Genomic DNA, 21,930 nt, shown 5'->3' with positions numbered 1-21,930 from the left:
CTCCAGTTAGTCTTGCTTCAGGACTCTTGTCTGTCCCACCTGGCATTAAGTACATGCCAGAGCCAGACTAACCCTCTCTCTAGCCCTTCTTTGTCGTATAATCTATGGATAGTATTTGAAGTTTTCTTTTCCCAATGAAAAAGAAGCTCCCTTCAAAACAGGATGTGTAACTTGTATTATGTGGACTGACTTCAAATTGTCATTGACATTTATGTAAATATAGTGCTTTGAAATAAGTACTTGTGAAATATCTGTATCAAGCAAACATTCAATTTAGAATTTCCAAGTTATTCACTGCATCAACTTATTTAAGTACATCTTCAATTTATTTTCTGAAATTACTATCCTTTCACCTCCACTATCTATACTCGCTAAACTTTTATTAGCCTTGGCTATTTCTGAATTCATAGCAACCCAACTGTTTCAGTCTCATATACTGGGATTATAGATAATGGCACCAGGACTTCCCAAGTAGGTTTTCGAAGGCTATGTAGTCTCAGGATGGCCTCGAACTCATGGTGTTCCTACCTTTGCCTCCTGAGGGCTACAACTTTCCAACTTTGATGACACACTGAAGCTATTAAATTTTAGTTAACCCTTTGTCCCTTCTTTTTTGTTTGACCTTTTTCGTTCTGTTTTTGAGATAGGGTCACACTCAAGCTCAGGCTAACCTGGAACCCACTATGTAGTTTCAGGGTGAACCCAAACTCATGGTGATCCTTCTACCTCTCTCTGCCTTCCAGAGTGCTGGGATTAAAGACATGAGCCATCACACCCAGCTTCCTTTGTCCCTTTTCTTGCCATAACAACCTCTCCTTTCCCAATTACTTTAATTCTCTAAAATAGTTTCATATATATTTTATGTGTGTGTGTACTCATACATACAGTCCTAGAAAAAGAGATGGCTTAGCACTTAAGGTGCTTGCCTGTGAAGCCTAAGGGCCCAGGTTCAATTCCCCAAGGTCCCATGTAAGCCAAAAGCATAAGGTGGAGCATGCGTCTGGAGTTTGTTTGCAGTGGCTGGAGGTCCTGGTGCGCCCATTTTCTATCTAGCTCTACCCCCCCATCTCTAATAATAAAAATAAATCCTTAAAAAAACCCAAAAATCAGATTTTTAAACATCTTTAACATCTTTATTAATAGCAGTTAGGTTCATTTCTTCCTTTGTACTCATCTTGCCTGATTTTCTGGACACAGCTCATCTGATCCTGCCAATTAAAACACATAATTAATCCATCAAGTTTATTAATATTCCTTATCAGCACCAACTAACATTTATCAGGGAATATGGCATTAGCAGTGATTTCAACAGCAAGATTGGTTTCTGCAGGTATTAATAGTGGGCATATAGCCCAACTGGCAGAACGTTTGCCTAGCTCTAGGTTTGATACCTAACACTATGGAGGTCGGAGCAGTTAATATTTATATACATAAGTTTGAGGCTAACTTGGGATACAGGAGATCCTATATTCTATCATCAACTTACCTATACACTTTGGCAGTCAGCAACTTCTGGCTTGCTTTTTGATTGGCCCATGCTGTGTGGTCTTGAAAGCAAATACCTCATCCACCTGTAATTAAATACTTGTTAAAATGACAGCCCATAAACTTTCAAGTGTGTACATTTCTAAGGTTAAGAAGACAGTGCTGGGGCTGGAGAGATGGCTTCAACGGTTAAGATGTTTGCCTGCAAAGCCAAAGGATCCCGGTTTGACTCTCCAGGACCCACTTAAGCCAGATGCACAAGGGCTCATGTATCTGCAGTTTGTTTGCAGTGGCTGGAGGTTCTTTCTCTAGAGCAAGCCTAGACCTTTTAGGTTTGGGCAAACACTGTACCTTACCCCACCTTCACACAATTTTGAAAAACAATAAAATAGGGATTCACAGGGCAGCAGAGATAGCTTAGTGATTAAGCTGCTTGCTTGCAAAAGACTAAGGTTCAATTCTCCAAGACCCATGTAGGCTATATGCACAAGCAGAACATGCCTCTGGGGTTTGTCTGAAGTGGCTGGAAGCACTGGAGATCCCATTCATTTTCTCTCAAATATTTTTAAATAAAATTTTAAAAATAAGAGATCACAAAGACAGACACAATTACTCGCATGATGGCACATGCCTTTAACACCATTTGGGAGGCTGAGGTAGGAGGATCACTATGAGTTCAAGGCTACTGAGATTAGAGTGAATCCAGGTCAGCCTGCTAGCTACCACAAAAAAATTAAGAAATTTTTCTTTTAAGCGAGAAGCAGTATCCTTGTAGAGGTAAACATCAAGGGCAAGAAAGTCTCATTTCACACAGCTACTTAATTTACTTAAGTGAATATATCCCACCAGGCCTCAAAACCTACTATATTAAAATGCCTAAGGAGAGGCTGAAGAGATGGCTTAGCGGTTAAGCGCTTGCCTGTGAAGCCTAAGGACCCCGGTACAAGGCTCGATCGATTCTCCAGGACCCACGTTAGCCAGATGCACAAGGGGGCGCACCCGTCTGGAGTTCATTTGAAGTGGCTGGAAGCCCTGGCACGCCCATTCTCATTCTCTGTCTCTGTCATTCTCAAATAAATAAATTAAAATGAACAAAAAAATTTTTAAATAAATAAAAAATAAAATGCCTTAGGACACTTACTTGATGTGAATGTGCACTCCAGCATCAGCCAACATCTATCATTCTTACCTAAAGAATAATAAGAAAAAGTTAATATAAAAGACAAGGGCATACAATTAAGGCTCGAAAATGCTAGTTTACTTCAAATTTTAAGAGCAAAATTCCAGAGACAAAGATTGGGATAAGTTATAGCATAAAAAAAATAGGAAGAAACTTCATGGGGGAGGAAAAAAATCTAGTATTATTCTTTATGTGAGCAGTAAGATACCAGAAATAGAATGAGAACTATCTTCTTCAAAATGCAAAAGCCTGACTCCTTTCACCAGTCTGAGCACAATGAAGTTGGACTGCAACCCAAAATATACTATCCCTTATGTGAAGGTATGTGACAACCTTGACTTCACCAAATGAGTTTTATCAGCTCTTTTCATATGAAAGCACATACCCTGTCCCCATTCAATCAAGTATGCCTTCCATTCTCAGGTGGGCTAACCACCTTCAGCATGAGTCCTCCATGAGTGTCCCCCCCTTCCCACATCACACACACTGCAGTTCTTTACTCTGCAATCCTATGTATTTGCCTCTCTTTCCCTTCCAAGACCTCGCTGTGGTTTAAGTTAGGGAAGCAAAGTTTTTCTGAGGGAGAAGACATTCACCATCACTGTATACCTGGCATAGCACACAAGAAACTACTCAGCCTTAGTTCAAGTTCCAGGTTGTTCGTCCTCCCTGTATCATTACTGCCACAGGTATTATGAACTAGAATTCCCTGTTGCACATGTACCATCCATAAGGGATACTATATTGTTTTGCACTTTTTCCCATTTCTCAAGATTATTCTTTCCTATTCTATGTCCAGATCCTTTTCATCTTCAAAAAACCAGGAAGGAAAAAAAGAAAACTTTTGAGCACTGGTGTTAAAAACATGTCTATGGTTGGTGGTTATCCCAACTGTGAGATCTGCACAGTTGAGTCTTAAAAATTGCCAATCATTATCTAGCAGCAATGAGATGATAAGGAACAGTTAAATCCTCAATTCTTTCTCTAGGGAGGCAGCCATTTGAGAACTGTACTAGCTAGACAGCACTCAAACATTATCAGCTAAGTCAAAACCAAGTAAAGGCCCAGAACAAACACCCCAACTTTCTAAAACCTGTCCAAATCATTAAGGCAAAGGCAGGAGTAAATGCAGGATCATGGATCATGTCACTGCAGCTGACAATGATTAACAATAGGAGACATGCAACCCCCTTTAAGTTTAAAAGTCCAAAACTGATCACAGGCATCTCTATTAGGGAGAGTGAGATTATGCATTGTTTGTAGGCTTGCAACTTTGTGTGAAGAGTGCCCACTGCAGTTCTTTCATCTTTCAGAAAGCACCGGTATCTTTTCCAAGGGCCTAACAGTACGAAAGTACATTCTGGCACCACACCTCTGAACTCACTGTTTGATTCAAAAAGAATTAATTTTGGTTTAAGTAAGATTATGAAATACAATGCAAGCACCTCAGTATATATGTATATATACATAATATTACTGATTCCCATTTAAATCCCCAGCTTTTTTATTTGAAGGCTTTTGGGAAAAAAACCCACTATACTAAGATTCACAATTTATAGCTACATACAAACTAAAACTAGTAAGAATCTACTGAAGTCAATGGTTTCTCATTCTGAAGCATAAAAGCAAAAATTGACCCCTCCCAACCCCATTTTCCCTGAGCCCAGAAAATATAACAAGTACATTCTGTATGAATTGTTGCTATTAAGAAATAATCTTGAGTTAATTCTCAGCACTCAAGCACTAAATCACGGTAGCAAGCACTGGCCACCGATTTAGTAGAAGGCTGACACCAAACTGTCCCCATCAGGGTTCTACGCAGGTTAGTGCTAGTTCAAGTCACATTGTTTGATCTGCATTGTATTTATGGAGGAACTACTAAACTAAACACCATTTACTGTCACTTATCAGTAGAGTCACAAGTTGTTTGCTTGAATGGATTAGAGTACAAATCTGCCCCCACCATGTGCCTTGCTTGCCAAAAAGCAAGCCATTATTCTTGATACAGTGATAGAAAATTCCCATAGTCATGATGTTTTCACCATAATTTATATGAAATAAACCAAACTTTCCAGTTACAGAGCAGAAAGCAAAAGTGAAAGCTGTTTTTCATGCATGCTAGCTAAAAAAATTTCAGAGACCAAGGTTAAATTGGGTTGAGGTCTGGAATAGATGGTGCAAAGCTTAAGCCCTAACAACAAAAGAGGGTGCACTTGAAGACTTGTATATTTTGCTAATTAAAATTTTGGACTGTAATATCACATCCCTAAAGCTAGGAAACCAAGTTCAAAGAACTACTCTGAACAAATGCACTCCTTCTACAGAATACGACGGAGTCATGACTGGGAATAATTCCCAACGTGTATTCAACTATAGGCAAAAGTCAGTATTTTGCATCACTTTCTCAAGTTTTGAGTATAAGCATATTTAGACAAGCCATACATATCTTGAACTATTCACATAAAGTTCCCATCTAAGCCCAAGTTAGTAACAAAGGTTTTCCCATGAAGCCCATGTTTAGAAAATTTTCTGATCACATTACAAAAAAAAAAAAAAGGAAAAACCTGTCATTTGGTCTTTAATTCACTCAACTTTCTGTTGAAACAGAACAATTACCAAGATTTAATAATGAAATTAGACATTGCTGACCTATGACCTACAGGCAGGCCAGTTTGCTACAATGGAGACTAAGTATCACACTAACAGTCCATATCAGGGTGCTAACAGCACCCTGGTTTTCAAGTATGGTTCCATTCCCTCTCCCCACCAGATGTGCTGTTACTTTCAGTTATACAATCCTACTAAAAAAACACACAACTGAGTCAAGAGATACCAAAGAATCAAGTTTGCGTTTTATCTAAGAACTGCAACAGCACTGAGTTCAACCTAACAAATTACAGCTCTGACCCCAGACCCAGAGTTTTGATATAAACTAGCTTTACCATACAATTAGGTGCTGCACTGTAATTTCATTGTCAGAAGTGTGATGTCAGAATGCCCACTAAATAAAAGTACATAGCAAGTCACCAAGTTAGATTATATTGCTTGTTACCTACCTGTATGCAGTCGGCAATGAGAATCTTGGAGCAAGCAGGAATACTACATCCGGGTCCTAATGTCCATTGCCATTTGCGGTACTACGTTCCTCACAGTTACGCACTGCAGAAATGCTGGCTAAACGCAGTTATGTAGCAGGCCACTACTTTAATAGTGCACAATTGCAGTCCAAGAACACCACAGAACATTCAGCCACAACTTCGTGGCTTGCCCAAGCCAAGTACCTAAATTTTTATCTGCCATGTCACTTGTAAGAATTGCACAGGCGTAACATTACAATTTCCCAAAATTATCTGCTTATATTGCTGCTTTAACACTTTAGAGTGGTGGGTTTTACAGTTTCTTTAGTTTCATGTTCTAGGGACAAAGGATTATGGATTCACCAAGCAATGTGAGCCAATAAACTTGTATGATACCTATTCTACACTATTAGTGTCTTAAGAGAATGTAATTTTTAAAAAATAAGTGCTCTTAATAATGAGGTGAAGTAGAAGTAGGGGCAAGTGGATTCTTCAGAGAAAAATGGCTAAAAATACTTCCAAACTACTACCTTTTCTTTCCCACCCCAAGCTTCATTATCAACTTTTAGGAAACCACTCATTAAGATGATTTAAATTCACATTAGTCTAAAACCATCACATACATTCCAAGACTTAAAGTCTTTGAGTAGCTTACAACCCTTGGTACAGTTAATTCAGTTATCAAATGTCGGTTGTCAATAAGCAACCTTATTTGCTAAACAATGTTTAGCAAGTCTAAAGCCCACAGTCAAGTTATCTAAAGCCCCAACTTTTCAGATTATCCTTTAGCGTCCTTCACCACTCTTTAAAGGGTCAGTACTACCAAAAGCTATCTTAGGGTCTGTGCCAGCATCCCTTATAAAGAAAGGCATGTAATCTGAAAAATAAACTGAAACATTAATTTTATAGGCAGATTTTTCCCATTTCCCCTCCAGCCCCCACCCACATACATTCACGTTCACCTTCTGCAGGTGTCCCATGAACACCCATCTTCTCATCATTAGAGTCCCTACGGTACAATTCAACCAAATGGTCTCCTTTCAAATTAAGATCTTTGTTTCCGTACAGAAAACCTCGTACGTATGTATCACCAATTAATGATTTGGACCAAAAACTTTGGTAATATGGTACAGCACTACCCATTTCCAAGTGTTGGTGAACAGGTGTGTGTACATTTTCTAAGGAGCCTCTCCCTTATTTAGTATACCATGTACCTGTCAGTCATACAACTAGAATTTGGTGATATGCCTTTACAATCCACTTATGTTTTTACTTACATCATACTATTTTCCTAGGTATAAAGTACTCAATTATTCCAACAGTAAGTCTCTCCTTTTGTACTCAAGCACAAACTAAACTTCATCAAATGTAGAATTTTTCATTTGCCAATTAGCACCAAGGACAGAGGTGAAAGGGATGAAGATATTCCATAGTCAGAGTTCTATAATGTACAGACTTGAATGGAAGGAGATATAACTAAGAACAAAGCCAAACCATTCAATTACTTTACCTACATTTAGGAAGTTGTTCCTCTAATAAAATTTATGCTGGGAAGGAATATCAAGCTCCCATTATACTAACAGACAACAGTGAACAATGTATTATGGAGTCAGAAAACTGTCTCTTTCTAATGGAAGAAGATTCAATGAGGTTGGCAATTAACTGACAACACCATCGAAACATTCCAAAGCTATGGTGGAGGGAGCATTTGTACTATGTAGCATGATCAACTCTCCAGATTCAGTGCTACAGCAAAAAAAAAGCCATGTAAAACAGGTCAACAAATTTATAGTGAGAATGGTTATCTGCAACCCTATTCATTAGCAGTCACCACTAGGTCTTAATGAGAAGATTTTTTAGTCCTACAGGCTTTGCCCAACAGAAAAGAGTAGCACTAGGAGGTATGAGTTACAGAGTACAAATATAGAGCTCAAACTACATTATAGTTAACACTAAGCCTTAAGTCGAATTTTTCACACTAACCCCATTATCTTTGTAAAATCACTTAAAAGTAATACATGAAAAGGCTTCATGTGTAACAATCTTTAATTCAAATGTAAAAGTTCAGTACAAGCCATTTGTAGGGCTTGGGATGTTTTGTTTTTCTTTTTAAAAAACAAGAATAGGGAAAATGCAACAAAATCATCTTTCCATTTTTCAAAAACTTTCAAGGGAAGGATAGATCATAGGGCCATAAAAGAGCTCTTTAACCAAACCCACTTTCTCTCACTAACAGTTTACACTCGTTCCATAATCTTAATACAGATTCCTGAATTAAGATACAGTTCAGCTTTGCTTATATAACCATTTAAAAATACTTAGCACCAGCTTTGCTTCCCTAAAACGCCAAACAAATCATGAACTACTTCAATTTGCATGTCTTCTTTCCAAAGCAAGGGGCCATTTATTTATAGAAAGCATTACTTAGCCTCCAGATACATTTCCCAAAATTGGCAAGTGCCATTCCAAGGCCTAGACACTCTCTAGACATGCTTACAGAGTGGAATACCTAGCCTAACTGTGCATAGAGCATAAGAGCATGAATGGCAAAGTTGAAGATCAATATTATGACTATTTTTCTATTTATTTGAAGCACAGTAAAAAAAAAAAAAAAACTGGTACACTTTGGAAATTCAGTGGCACAACGTACACTGCCATTAACTTGAGGAACATTATACAGTTAAAAAAAAGGAAATAAAAAGAAAATTTTCCTGTTTCGAACACTGCATTACATAATTTTACCTGCCCAAACAGACCATTTACAAATATCAGGTCAATAAACTGCTAACATCCATAAAAAGGTAGCTTTCTTACTAAAATGCAAGAATTTAAAAGTGGTATCTAAACAAGACAAAAACCAAAAACTGGAATGAAAGCCTAAGTATCACATCTAAAATCGGGGTTTTTTGTTTGGCCCTTCATACTCTTCTCTCCCTCTACCATATCCTGCTGGAGTTCCAGGCCCCATTCCTCTAGGACCCTGTCCACCCACAGGCCCCGCACCTCCCTGCCCAAAGCGCTCAGTACGCTATTGGAACAGTAATTAACAGTTCATTAAAATGTAGTTGATGTCCATGTGTGTTAAGTAATTATTTTAGAAGGTTCCGTAGTCAACGTTCGTCGATACAATCACCAATGAGTCGATCCACAGGTACCGGGAACATAGAAAGGAAAAAAGGGTAATTTGAAAATTAGTTTACGGTAATACATGCCTTGTGGTATGTTCCCACTTGAGCCATTCTCATACACCTGTTTCAAAGGATAGATCTTCCCTGTAGTGCTAAAAAGTTCAAGAATTAGTACAGATGTGAAAACTCATTCCAAATGAGTTAAGAAATTTCACATCAGATTAATCCACTGAAACACTTGCAAACTCTCACTTTCAAGGTCTAAACAGAAAATTTGGATCTCCAAGTAAAGCCTAACAAGGCCAACCAGACAGTCAATTCACTCAATGAAGTGACAAAGACCTACTCACCAGTTAGTGCCATGTGCTGCGTAAGAAACTTTGTGCTTTTCAAGATCTTAAGACACATCTGCAAAGTTGCAGAAATCTTAAAAAAGGTTGAAAATTTAATAAAATTCTACCAAACTACAAAAAAGAAAAGGAATAAAAACTAACAGACTTAGTTACTTAACCAGCACAGTAAGTAGATCAAAAACGTATTGCCATAGTCTCACAGTATACAACACCTTAAGAGCCATCACTATAAAACCAAAGGCTATTGTGTTCACAGTACTATTTCTGCATTATTGCAAACTAAATGATACACCCCACCTGTATAACAGCCCAAAATTTCCCCTTAAATCTCTGAAAACCTTTGAAGCAGACACTGCACTATGATTCCATGTTTTGGGCATCTCCCAAAGCGCCCTACACCAAGCTAAAATAACTGTAATAGAGCAGTATCTTCATTATTCCATCTGGCTTTAGTTACATCTAAACTTAAAAGAAATGCCACAAACTGCAGACCCCTATAGGTATGCAAGCATAGCAGCCTACACTATCAAGCCCACTTAAAACAGCCCACTGAGATAAATATCTCAACTAGCATCAGGGTTTTACTGTTCCCTAATATAATTTCAGTATTTTTTAAACAATGAACTACTTGAGAACACTAAAGCTCAAGCTTTTACTTTTGAACTGCATGGTTTCTACACAAGAGTCAAATGGAAAATTTTAGATGCTTCTGGATTGTTATTACAACCAATGAACTCAGGAGCTGAGTACTACAGCTAAACTGAGGGAACACCATGTCAAACTACAGTTCACAAACTTGATATAATGTTTAAGAAGCACAGAAACCAAAATATTAACAACTCACTTAAAAAAATTGATTTGATGAAAGCTGATAGAACTACAGTAGTCCAACCAGTTACTTAAATCTAACTTTATTATTTCTCAAAAAACCTTAGGTAGGTTTTAAATTTTGAGTTCTTAAGCTAAGTCCAAAAGTTTATTTATAATATGAACCTGGTGAGCTACAAAATACAGCTTGCTCTTGAGCCAAAACCCATTTTTAGCTGTAAAATGTACAAGTCTAAACCCACCAAAACTTGGGCCTCTAACAAACTGAAAAGCCCAAATGCAGCCACCTGATTTTAAGCATCTGACCTGCTCCCTGTAGCTCAAACACGATTGCATCAAGAATGTTCAGAACAAATGCACAACTAGTGTGCTTCAAATTAATTGCTTTTGCTACCTGTAGCAAAGTAGAAATATTTTATTTTTAGGTTATCTCCAGACAGACCCAGCAAGTGGGAAACGACGAGTCAAAACACTAGAGTCCCCTTTTCATGGGCTAGAAACCACACCAAATTAGGTCCTATACATCACTAAAAGGTGTTTATAGCTACAAACTACAAGTCTGATTCCTTGTTATGGCAAATACCAGCTTTAAGAATGACAGCTTGCCATTTCATTACTCTCTCGGGTGTAGAAAAATCATACAATAAATATCTAACACCTACAATTTGAATTTGCCATGCATTGGAGGTTCCAAAGTGCACAAGCAATAAAACAGAAAATACCTTATACTTATTGCCAAAGATAGCTCCACATATTACTAACAGCACTGACTCCTTGTTGGCAACCTCATCTGTTTAGATTGCCAGGTCTACATTGCCAAAGTATTCCTCAATATTACGTTTACACGATGGGAAGGGAGGGGGGACTAAAAGAAGTCCAGTCACCTACTTAAAAAAAAGAGAGAGAGAGAGAGAAGAGGGAGGGAGAACACTTAGGTCATGAAAGTGAGAATTTCCTTTGTACTATGTCCCACTGGATACATTACCATGTCGCTTCCCATCATGGAGCCACTCATGGTTGCTGGTGGAACTCCTGGATTAGCTTCATAACCTATGCCACCACCACCACCTAGAGGTGGAAATTTCTGTGCTCCTGAGCCATAGGGATCTAGGAAATGAAAATAGTGGTTACAACTCCCACAAATACTGTTCTGCGATGATACTATCAATTTAATCTTCACACACTCACCTCCCATGTTCATTGCTCCTCCGCCACCCATTCTCATGTCTCTTTCTCTCTGAAAGAGAAAAAAAAAATCATTTATAAAAATTTTCAAAACTTAATTAACACTATCCTTGCATTTCAGAAGTAGCCAGGAAGATCACCAAGTTTAAGGCCAGCAAAAGCTACAAAGACCCTATCACAAAAAAGCTTAAAGGGTATATTTCCACCAACCCGATTTCTCTGATGTTAGTGAGAGAAACAGGTAGATAGAATGGGCATGCCACTGAAAGCACACTCCAGGCACATATGCCACCTTGTGTGTTTGGCTTATGGGGGTACTAGGGAAACAAATCTGAGTCCTTAGGCTTCAGGCTCATGCCTTAACTGCTAAGCCACTTCTCCAGCCCAACTTTTGTTTGTTTGTTTTTTTGTTTTCAAGGTAGTCTTGCTCAGGCTGACCAGGAATTCACTATGTAGTCTCAGGGTGGCCTCAAACTCACGGCTATCCTCCTACATCTGCTGGAATTAAAGGTGTGCACCACCATGGCCAGCTCAACCCAAAGGCTCTACAAAAATCTTGTTAAACATTAAATCCACTGAAATACTGCTGCTCAACCATGTAGCAAGAACAAAAAACTCATTGTTACTTGCAAACAACTTATTTGTGGGAAAGAAACAAAGTAATAACTATACTGAGTATACACTTAAGTAAATACTTCATTCTAAGGTACCTATGAGTTCCATAAACGACTGCATTTAGATCTTGTAGGCCTCTTAACTGTAGTGCCTGCCTTTAATTCCAGCACTGGGGAGGCAAAAGTAGGAAGATTCAAAGCCAGCCTGAGACTAGCGTTGAGTTTCAGGTCAGGTTAGACTAGAATGAGACACCACCTGGAAAAAAAAAAGGCAAAAAACTCACAGGATCCATGTAGCCCATCCTGCTGTAACTTTCCTCTCTTTGGCGTCTCATTTGTTCTTCCATCTCACGTTGACGAATCATCATTTCTTCTTCTCTTCTACGGCGCTCCTCCTCTTGCCTAAAAACATTTATCATGCGTATAAACCCAATAACCCATAAGTGTGAAATTGTTCTAAAATTAGACTTGGAAATCAGCTGGTAGTAATACTGAAGTTTCTAGAACATACCACTAATATGTGCACTGTTTTCTACATGTCAGAGCGAGTGCAGAGAAGCTAGCTTAATTTAACACCATACCTCAATTGCATTTCTTTACGTTTCTGCATTTCTTGATTGTGAAGTTCTTCCATGCGTCTTAATTCTTCCTGGCGTCTCATCAGATCTGAACATTGGAAATATTAAATTCATATTAATGAGGTTCTAAGTAACTTCAAAATGCAATTGCTCCTTGTTAGTAAATTTGGAAGCTTTTCTTTTACCTTGGCGCAAAAGATTTGCCTGGTGCTCATGGTAGGCATCCTCCATTTCACTTTCCAATTTATCTTTTGCATCCTTCATGTTTTTTTCAACTTGCTCCCTTTGCTGTTTTTCCATTTCATCCAGGGATTTCCAACGCTGTGAATATTCATACTCGAATGTGCCATGCTGAGCAAATCGAGGCGGTGTTTCTCTCTCCCTGACAACACAAAATGAAAGATATGAATACTACCTGGCGGCACAACTTAGCCTTGGGGAGACTGAGGTAAAAGGACAAAGTGGGGCTAGAGTTCCAGGTCAGGCAGGGCTTCGTGACACCAGGTCCTGAAAAAGAACAAAGAGCCCAGGGCACATCTTTAATCCCAGCACTGAGGAAGCAGAACTAGGAATTTGGGGCCAGCATGGGATTGACGTTCAGGTTTAGCCTGCACTACCCTCAAAAAAAGTGCTTTAATGAGTACATATTATATAATACCCTGGATTTGATTTACAGCCCACAACTTACAACCTGCTTTACCTCTAGTCTAAATCATGAAAGTGCCAAACTTGTACTCTTCTGAACTTCAGCCTCCTCACTGTTGGGATTACATGCATTAACATCACGTTAGGCCACTAGCACATCACTGTGGAGACTGGAAGTGGCTTAAAAAAAAACCAGGAGGGGTGCTGGAGAGGTTGCAGTGGTGAAGGCACGTGCCTATAAAGCCCAAGAACCCAGGTTCAATTCACCAGGACTCACATAAGCCAAATGTCCAAGGTGGCACATGTGTCTGAAGTTCATTTGCAATGGCTATAGACCACTTCTCCATGTGACTTTGTCTCTCTCTCTTTCTCAAATTTTTTTGTTTTTTTTCAAGGAAGGGTCTCACTAGGTAGCCCAGGCTGACCTGGAATTCACTATGGAGTCTCAGAGTGGCCTCACACTCACTCCTATCTCTGCCTCCAAAGTGCTGCAATTAAAAGTGTGCACACCACCACACCCAGCTCAATGAAGATTTTTTAAAATGCTTTAAAAATTAAAGTGAAAGAGTGCTTGAGAAGGCATGCAACACCAACCTCTGCCCCCCATTGGCAATCCCAGCACTTGGGAGGCATAAGTTGGGAGGACTGCTTTCAGTTCACAGCCACCCTCAAACTACAACAGTGAATTTCAGGTCAGCACCACACCCAGATGCAATTTTAAAAAAGGTTGTTTTTGTTTTTCCTTTGAGGTATAAGCATATTAAAAATTTTAACAATTTTAATAAGATAAGCATAGTGATTTATGTCTGTAATCCCAGCAGATTGGACTGCCACAAGCTCTAGGCCTAGCCAGACACATAGCAAAACCCTGTCAAGACAAATGCAGACATTTTGTGACCTCAAACTCACCTCAACCTCTCTCCCCCCAGTGCTGGAATTAAAAGGGTGTACCACCACCTTGCAAAGCTAAAACGATATATTCAAAGAACCTTTGTATCTTTTAAGCAAAATGAAAAACTGCAAGTGCCCAAGTTGCTTGCAAACCCTGCCGATACCTTAGTACCCAAAAGGGGCTAACTGAGATGTATCAGTGGTTAAACGCACTTGCTTAGGATTGACATCCCCAGTTCAAATCTCCAGAGCACCAACATCAGGATGGATACAACAAGAGAGCCTGGTGCCCACAAATTGTTTTGTTTTTCAAAGTAGGGTCTCACTCTAGCCCAGGCTGACCTGGAATTCACCATATTGTCTCAGGGTGGCCTCGAACTCAGGGCAATCCTACCTCTGCTTCCTAAGTGCTAGGATTAAAGGCATACGCCACCATGCCCGGCTCCACAAATAATCTATTCTAATGCCAAAAAGTTTAATCAATCTTACTTTTGATACATTGGGTTCTTCTGTGCAAGTTTTTCTGGAAGACCGTCTTCATCATCTAACTGTTCAAGTGGTTCCACAATGACGGGCCGAGGAGTTCTAAAAGTAACAAAGTAATTCACCTTAACCTTTTTGGTATTTCATTGCAACATCACACACACACAAAAAAATGTTATAGACCGTAGACAACTTACGTTGTCAGTAGAAAAACACCTTCACTGCATCTTTCAAATGCTTTTCTTGCAGCTGGTTTTGAAGCAAATTCAACAATGCCTTTCCCTGTAGATCTTCCACGATCATCCACAATTACAACAGCCCTTTCAATTGGTCCAAATTGGCTAAAGGCTTCTTCCAACAGTTCGTTTGAAACGTAAGGTGAAAGATTACGAACGGAAAGGGCAGCAGCATGTGTGGCAAATCTAACCCGCAGCTGTCTACCTCTCATAGGTGTATCATCAAGTTCAGCCTTGGCAATTTCAGCCAAAGCTCTAGATTCCTGTAAACAAGATAGTCACATTAACAGTAGTGAAATTGCCAAATGGTCTCTTCTCGATTTGCCATAAGCCTTTCTACTCCTTCCTCGAGCTGAATCCAACCAGCCTTCATTCAGCCCTCCAACATGCCTTTGTGTTAGGTAACAATTACTATGTCTTGATTATACTCTTCTTTAAGGAATTTTTTAAATTTTTTTTATTATTTATTTGATAATGACAGAGAGAATGGGCGCGCCAGGGCCTCCAGCCACTGCAAACAAACTCCAGACGCGGGCGCTCCCTTATGCGGGTCCTGGAGAATGGAGCCTTGAACCGGAGTCCTTAGGCTTCACCAGTAAGCACTTAACCGCTAAGCCATCTCTCCAGCCCAGGAAATTAATTTTTAAAGCCCATACTTCCTGCTTTAAAACGAAGCAGCGGCTGGTTTCAATTCCCCAGTACCCACGTAAAGTTAGATGTACAAAGTGATGCACGCGTCTAAGAAAAAAGGGCCTGCCTTGCTCATACTCAAACATTTATAAAACCAAGTCCTAGTCTGCAAAAACAATAACGAAAACCCTCACTTTAGTTTGTATGTAATACTAATTACACTCACAAGTTTAATAAACCCGAATCCTTTGCCTTTATTAATAAAGACTTCTCCTGGTTCTCCGTATTTAGCAAACAGTCTTTTGAATTCATCCTCTGTGATATCAGCAGGTAGATTGCCCACAAACAACCGACAGCGCTGCGTGTAAGTTTTCTCTCCAGGCCGCCTCAAGAGAGACAAGTTGGCTTTAAACCCCTAGAGGAGGAGGAAGGGAATTTTCAGACGCCAGTGATCAAGGGGGGGGGGGGAATCCAAGAATAAACTTTGATTTTGCAGAATTGGTCCTATCACCGGTTGCTTTTCTGTTCCATGCAAAATCTCAACTAGGGGGTAATCCCCACTCGCAACACAAAGCGAAGCTACACACCCCAACCCCACCCCAATCGACAGATGCACCAATGCAGTAATACACAGGATGATGCCGTGCGCATCCCCAACACACACGACATAGACGGTTGTCCACCGCGGCACCACGTCCCCGGAAATGCCCTTGCCGTGTTTCTCGCAGTTCCCCACCTCCCTACCCTAACAGACTCTTCCACTCGCTTGCCGCCAGCCCGCCAGGCGGGGACGGCCAATCCCCGGCCGACCCAGGACCGGGCGACGCGCATGCCCCGCCTCCACGCAGGCGCTCTTCCGGCCGCCAACAAAATGGAGGCCTAGCGCGGCACCGGGCGGGGAGGGCGAGGGGAGCGCCGAGGCGACGCCATCTTAGGGGAACGGACGCGTAGCTGGGGGGGGGGGCGGAAGACACTTACCTCCGAGTCGGAGATCTTCTCCTCGCTGCGACCTCCGGGCCCGCCGGGAGGGGGCCCCTGATGGTGCTGTTGGTGATAGGGCGGGTGATGCTGACGACCCCCGCGGGGCTCCCCGCCACCTCGGTGCGGCGGTTTAGGATGACCACCAGGAGCGCTCATGCCCGGGCCGCCGCCGGGTTTCGGACCACCACCGGGCATCTTGCCACCTTTAGGACCACCGGGACCTGGACCTTGTTTAGGCCCGGGACCGGGACCACCAGCAGACGGAGGTGGCGGGCCACCTGTTTGAGGTGGAGTGGTCGTTACCCCGCTGCTCGACGTCGCGGGCGGAGGTGCCCCGGGAGGAGCCGAGGTGACTGCGGGCGGCGGGGTCGGGGTGGGGCCTGGTCCCGGCGGAGCTCCTGTATTTGGGGGAGTGGAGGGTGGAGCGGGACCGGTGGCCGGCGGCGTGCTGCTTACTCCCGGCGGCGCGGAGCTGGGCCCCTGCGGGGGTTTGGACGTGTCCTGTGGCGGAGGCGGAGGTTGCGGATGGGGCGGCTGGTGCGGCGGCGGCTGCTGGTGCGGCGGCGGCTGCTGCGGAGGAGGTTGCTGCGGCGGCTGCTGCGGTGGCGGCGGCTGCTGCTGTTGCTGCTGGTGCGGAGGTGGCGGCGGGATCGGGGGTTTGGGACCGCCCGGGCCTGGGCCCATGGGACCGCGGTTCTGATTGAGGCCCATGCCGGGCGGCGGAGAACGGAAGTCGTGGAGTCCGCCACGGCCACCGCCGCCTCCACGCCTGTGGAAACCACCGCCGCCACCGCCTCGACTCCGGAACCGATCCCGAGACATGATCGTAGTCAAGGGGCGGTCGAGGCAGAAGCGAAGAAGACGGTCCGGGAACGTGGAGGCCACTTTGCTGCGCACAAAATGGCGGATGACACAGGCGGCGCGCCGCCTTTGTCCTCTCCTTATATAGACCGGCGTGGCCCGGCCCCGCCTACGCCTCGATCAACATCCCCAAGAACCAATCGCAGAGGCGGTCTTTGATGACACTAAGTTACGAAGCTCTAATCGTCCCTATTGGCTCTCGGGTGGGAGGCGGGACTAGGGAGTTTCCAGTAGACCAATAAACGGGGATGGAGTGGGCATTAGGCTTCTGTGATTGGTTTGAAGAAATTTGAAAGGGTTAGCCTGCCAGGGAGTTTGCCCCATGAAAGCCAATAACTAGGGCCTTATCGGCTCCCCGGGAGAGAGGGAGTTTGCTTTTATTTCTTGATTGCTTAGAAAAACATGTTTTCTGCTTCAGAGTTATAAATAGGGTTCCTGTCCATCTATACTGCAGTATACTAAGGCAATGAAATTAGGAAAAATCTCACCGAATTCAAATACATATTGAACCGAAATTATTTTAGTGAAACTCTATAGGAACCAGGTTTGGGTAGTTTACACCTATAATCTTAGCACTTGCTAAAGTCATCCTTGGCTATCTATCTTGCACATCGAAACTTTGTGCCCAACAAAAGGATAAAAGGTAAAGGCTGAAGAGATGGTTCAATGTTATTAAAACGTTGTTTGCATAGCCTGATGGTCCTGGGTTCAATTCCCTAGTACCTACATAAAGCCAGATGCACAAAGTTCTGATGCACCCATCCCCCCCTTGAAAAATAATTTAAAAAGAAAGAAGAGAAAACAGGAACACAGGCTTGTTGTAGCTTTGCTATTTAGGCTTGGATAAATGTTTTCAGAAGGTCAGGATTCAATCCTCAACACCAAAACGAGGATAGTCCAGGCTGACCTGTAATTCACTATGTAGTCTCAGGGTGGATTTGAACTCATGGCAATCCTCTCACCTCAGCCTCCCCAGGTGCTAGGATTAAAGGCTTGCACCACCACGCCCAGCCCTGGATAGCTGTCTTTAGTGTGATATGAAACCATGTAGGACCTTTAAGTAGAAGATGTGAGATAGATAGATAGATAGGTAGATAGATGGATGGATAGATAGATAGATAATTTTTTGTTTGTTTATGAAGGTAGGGACTTGCTCTAGCCCAGGCTTGCTCTAACCTAGGTTGTTGGACCCTTGCAGGCAAACTCTTTAACCTCTGAGCTACTCTCCAGCCCTGGAGCTCTTGATTGCATTAACCTAACCATTCCTTCCCCAAACTTCTGCAACAAAATAAATAGATACTAATGATCTGTTAAAAACAAAAACCTGCAGTGGCTGGGGGGATGTTACATTCATTCTCGTTATGAAATCCAAAAATTCTCCATCTGAAGTTTATCCTTCATCCATATACTTTACTCATACAATTCTTTTTTTCTTTTCCTTTTTTTTTTTTTTTTTTTGGTTTTTTTTTTTTGAGGTAGTGTCTCAGTCTAGCCCAGACTGACATGGAATGGAATTCACAATGTGGTCTCAGGGTGGCCTCGAACTCACGGCAATCCTCCTATCTCAATTAGCTTCATTTACTTTTCTCCAACTCTGTTAATACACACTGCTTTTTTTCCACCTTCATCTCTCACCTAAACTATTACAATAAGGTATTGTCTCCTGCTCTTTCTGGAGCCTCTATGGCATCTTCCATTTTGTAACAAGAAAGATCACTTTTTAAAGAATAAAGTTTGGACCAGGCATGATGGTTCATGCCTTTAATCCCAGCACTGGGGAAGCAGAGATAGGAGGATTGCCATGAGTTTGAGGCCACCCTGAGACCACATTGTGAATTCCCGGTCAGCCTGAGCTACAGTGAGATCCTACCTCAAAAATAAATAAATAAGTAAATAAAGTTTGGGGACTGGGGAGACGGCTTAGCAGTTAAGGCACTTGCCAGCGAGGCCTAAGGTCCCAGGTTCAGTTCCCTAGAACCCACATAAACCATATGCTCGTGGTGACCCATGCATCTGGAGTTAGTTTGCAGTGGCTAGACGCCCTGGGGCACCTTTTCTTCCTCTCTCTCTCTCTTCCTAACAAATTAAAAGGCAAAATACTAATTCCAGGTCAGTCTGGGACTAGAGCAAGACCCTACCTTGGAAAGCCAAACAAATAAAAATAAAAAAAATTAATAACCAGGCATTGTGGCACATGCCTTTTCCCAGCACTCCTAATGCCAATTTAGGAGGATCATCATGAGTTTGAGGGCACCCTGAGACTACAACATTGTGAATGCCAGATCAGCCTGGGCTGGAGTAAGACCCTACCTCAAAAAAAAAAAAAAAAAAAAACTGGAAAACAAAACAAGAATAGAGAGTTTAGGTGGACAGTCAAGACTGGAGAATGTTCTGAGCTGAAAGATATAGTTCAGTTGGTAGAGTGCTTGCAGGAAGCTCTGGTTTTGCTACCCAACCCTATATAAACTGGGTATGATAGTGCATGCTGGATTATTCCATCTCTCCCGAGATGGAGGCAGGAAGATCAGAAGTTTAAGATCATTTTCTGCTATCCAGCAAGTTTGAGGCTAGCCTGGGATATTAAGCAGGCAGGGGTTAGACCAAGTCACAGCTTATAAACCTTGGATAGCTATTTGTTGTTTGTTGTTTTGAGGTAGGGTCTTGCTCCAGCCCAGGCTGACCTGGAATTCACTATTTAGTCTCAGGGTGGCCTCAAACTCAAGGCAATCCTATCGCTGCCTCCAGAGTGCTGGGATTAAAGGCATGCACCACCACACCCTGCTTCTTCCTCCCTCCCTTCCTTCCAGTTTTGTTTTGTTTGTTTTGAGGTAGGGTCTCACTCTAGCCCTGGCTGACCTGGAACTCATTATGTGGTCTCAGGGTGGCCTCCAACTCATGGTGATCCTCCTACCTCTGCCTCCCAAATGCTGGGATTAAAAGCATGTGCCACACCCCCTCCTTCCTTCCTTCTTCTCCCCACCCCTCTCTTCCCTCCCTCCCTTCCCTCCCTTCCCTCCCTCCCTCCCTCCCTTCTTTCCTTCCTTCCTTCCTTCCTTCCTTCCTTCCTTCCTTCCTTCCTTCCTTCCTTCCTTCCTTCCTTCCTTCCTTTTCTAGGTATTTGGGCTGGAGAGATGGATTAGCAGTTGAAGGTGCTTAAAAGTCCAACTCAGCCTGGACTAGAGCTAGACCCTACTTGGAAAATAAATAAATAAATAAGCAAATAGGGCTGGAGGGATGGCTTAACGGTTCAGGCTTTTGCCTGCAAAGCCAAAGGACCCAGTTTTGATTCCACAGGTCCCACGTTAGCCAGATGCACAAGGGGACGCATGCATGTGGAGTTCATTTGCAGTGGCTGGAGGCCCCGGCCCGCACATTCATTCTCTCCTTTCTCTGTCAAATAAATAAATAAAAATAAAAATATTTTTAAAAATCAAATAAATAAACTGGGTGTAGTGGCACACGCCTTTTTAATCCCAGCACTTGGGAGGTAGAGGTAGGAGGATCACTCTGAGTTCAAGGCCACCCAGAGACTACATAGTGAATTCCAGATCAACCTGAGCTAGTGTGAGACCTTACCTTGAAAAACCAAAAATAAGTACACTAGGGAGGCAGAGGTAGGAGGATCACCGTGAGTTCGAGGCCACTCTGAAACACAGTGAATTCCAGGTCAGCCTGGGCTAGGATAATTAAATAAATAAATAAATAAATAAATAAATAGTGCTCCTGTAAAACCTATCTCCGAACCAGGCAAGGTGGCACACACCTTAATCCCAGCACTCAGGAGGCAGAGGTAGGAGGATTGCCATGAGTTCTAGGCTACCTTGAGAACATATAGTGAATTCCAGGTCAGCCTGGGCTACAGTAAAACCCTACCTCAACCCCCCCCCAAAAAAAATCTGTTTTTATCATCTATCTATCTATCTATCTACCTACCTACTACCTATCTTCTGTGCTGGAGGGATGGCTCAGCAGTTAAGGGTGCTTTCTTACAAAAACTACTGGCCTGAGTTTGATTCCCAGTATCCACATAAAGCCAGATGCACAAAATGGTACATGTGTCTGGATTTTGTATGCAGTGGTAGGAGGCCCATTCTCTCCCTTTCAAATAAATAAGTAATATTTTAATGTTATTTGCTTGTGAGAAGAGAGGGGGGAAATGGAGAGAATTGGGAGCACCAGGGCCTCTTGCTGCTGCAAATGCACTTCAAATACATGCCTCACATCGTGCATCTGGCTAAAGCAGGAACTGGCAATTTGAACTCAGGCTGAACCTGACCTGACAGGCTTTTGCAAGCAAGAACCTTTAGCCAGTGAGCCATCTCCTAAGTCTGTGAATACATTTCTTGAATAAAATCTTACCCTCACTCCCACCCTCCTTTTAAAATTTTTATTTATTTATTTATTTGAGAGCGACAGACACAGAGAGAAAGACAGATAGAGGGAGAGAGAGAGAATGGGCGCGCCAGGGCTTCCAGCCTCTGCAAACGAACTCCAGACGCATGCGCCCCCTTGTGCATCTGGCTAACGTGGGACCTGGGGAACTGAGCCTTGAACCGGGGTCCTTAGGCTTCACAGGCAAGCGCTTAACCGCTAAGCCATCTCTCCAGCCCCCACCCTCCTTTTAAAAGAAGCGTGTGTGTCAAAAGGATAACTCTTAAGCCAGTGTGGTGGCTCATACCTTTAATCCTAGCATTAGGAAGGCTGATGTAAGGGGGTGGCCAGGAGTTCTAGACCAACCTAGGGTACAGAGTGAGTTCCAAGTCATCTTTGGCTAG

General features: G+C 42.4%; 2 protein-coding genes across 3 annotated transcripts in view; one reads left to right on the top strand and one right to left on the bottom strand.

The window, feature by feature from the left end:
• Positions 1-1,111: 1,111 nt before the first annotated feature.
• On the bottom strand, positions 1,112-17,203 carry Sfpq (splicing factor proline and glutamine rich). 2 transcript variants are annotated; one of them, XR_006637282.1, is made up of 12 exons: positions 16,292-17,203; positions 15,540-15,728; positions 14,645-14,946; positions 14,454-14,549; positions 12,614-12,810; positions 12,432-12,516; positions 12,135-12,252; positions 11,240-11,288; positions 11,037-11,158; positions 2,627-2,674; positions 1,487-1,571; positions 1,112-1,208 (listed from the first exon to the last, which is right to left on the bottom strand). XR_006637282.1 is itself a non-coding variant. In XM_004665236.2 (10 exons), the coding sequence occupies exons 1-10, from the start codon at positions 17,114-17,116 to the stop codon at positions 8,633-8,635; spliced, it is 2,121 nt and encodes a 706-aa protein (XP_004665293.1). In that variant the 5' UTR covers positions 17,117-17,203; the 3' UTR covers positions 7,771-8,632. The 2 variants fall into 2 exon arrangements, 1 of the variants encoding a protein (XP_004665293.1); XM_004665236.2 differs by lacking the exons at positions 1,112-1,208; positions 1,487-1,571; positions 2,627-2,674 and adding an exon at positions 7,771-8,770.
• Positions 17,195-21,930, top strand: part of LOC123460667 (peptidyl-prolyl cis-trans isomerase NIMA-interacting 4-like) — a 27,168-nt gene continuing 22,432 nt past the window's right edge. Inside the window, exon 1 of the mRNA XM_045149133.1 lies at positions 17,195-17,306. Coding sequence (XP_045005068.1) covers positions 17,195-17,306 — 112 coding nt within the window. The remainder of the gene's footprint in view (positions 17,307-21,930) is intronic.

The sequence above is a fragment of the Jaculus jaculus genome, chromosome 5, assembly GCF_020740685.1.
Source record: "Jaculus jaculus isolate mJacJac1 chromosome 5, mJacJac1.mat.Y.cur, whole genome shotgun sequence".
Lineage (NCBI taxonomy): Eukaryota > Metazoa > Chordata > Mammalia > Rodentia > Dipodidae > Jaculus > Jaculus jaculus.
Note: the sequence above shows the minus strand (reverse complement) of the source record. Positions and strands in the feature narration are given on the sequence as shown.

Coding starts and splice junctions, on each gene's coding strand:
- Sfpq (XM_004665236.2), bottom strand. CDS start 17,116: ATGTCTCGGGATCGGTTCCGGAGTCGAGGCGGTGGCGGCGGTGGTTTC. Junction 14,947..15,539: donor GATTCGGGTTTATTAAACTT/GTGAGTGTAATT, acceptor TCTTGTTTACAG/GAATCTAGAGCTTTGGCTGA. Junction 11,289..12,134: donor GGATGGGCTACATGGATCCT/GTGAGTTTTTTG, acceptor TTTCTCTTTCAG/AGAGAAAGAGACATGAGAAT.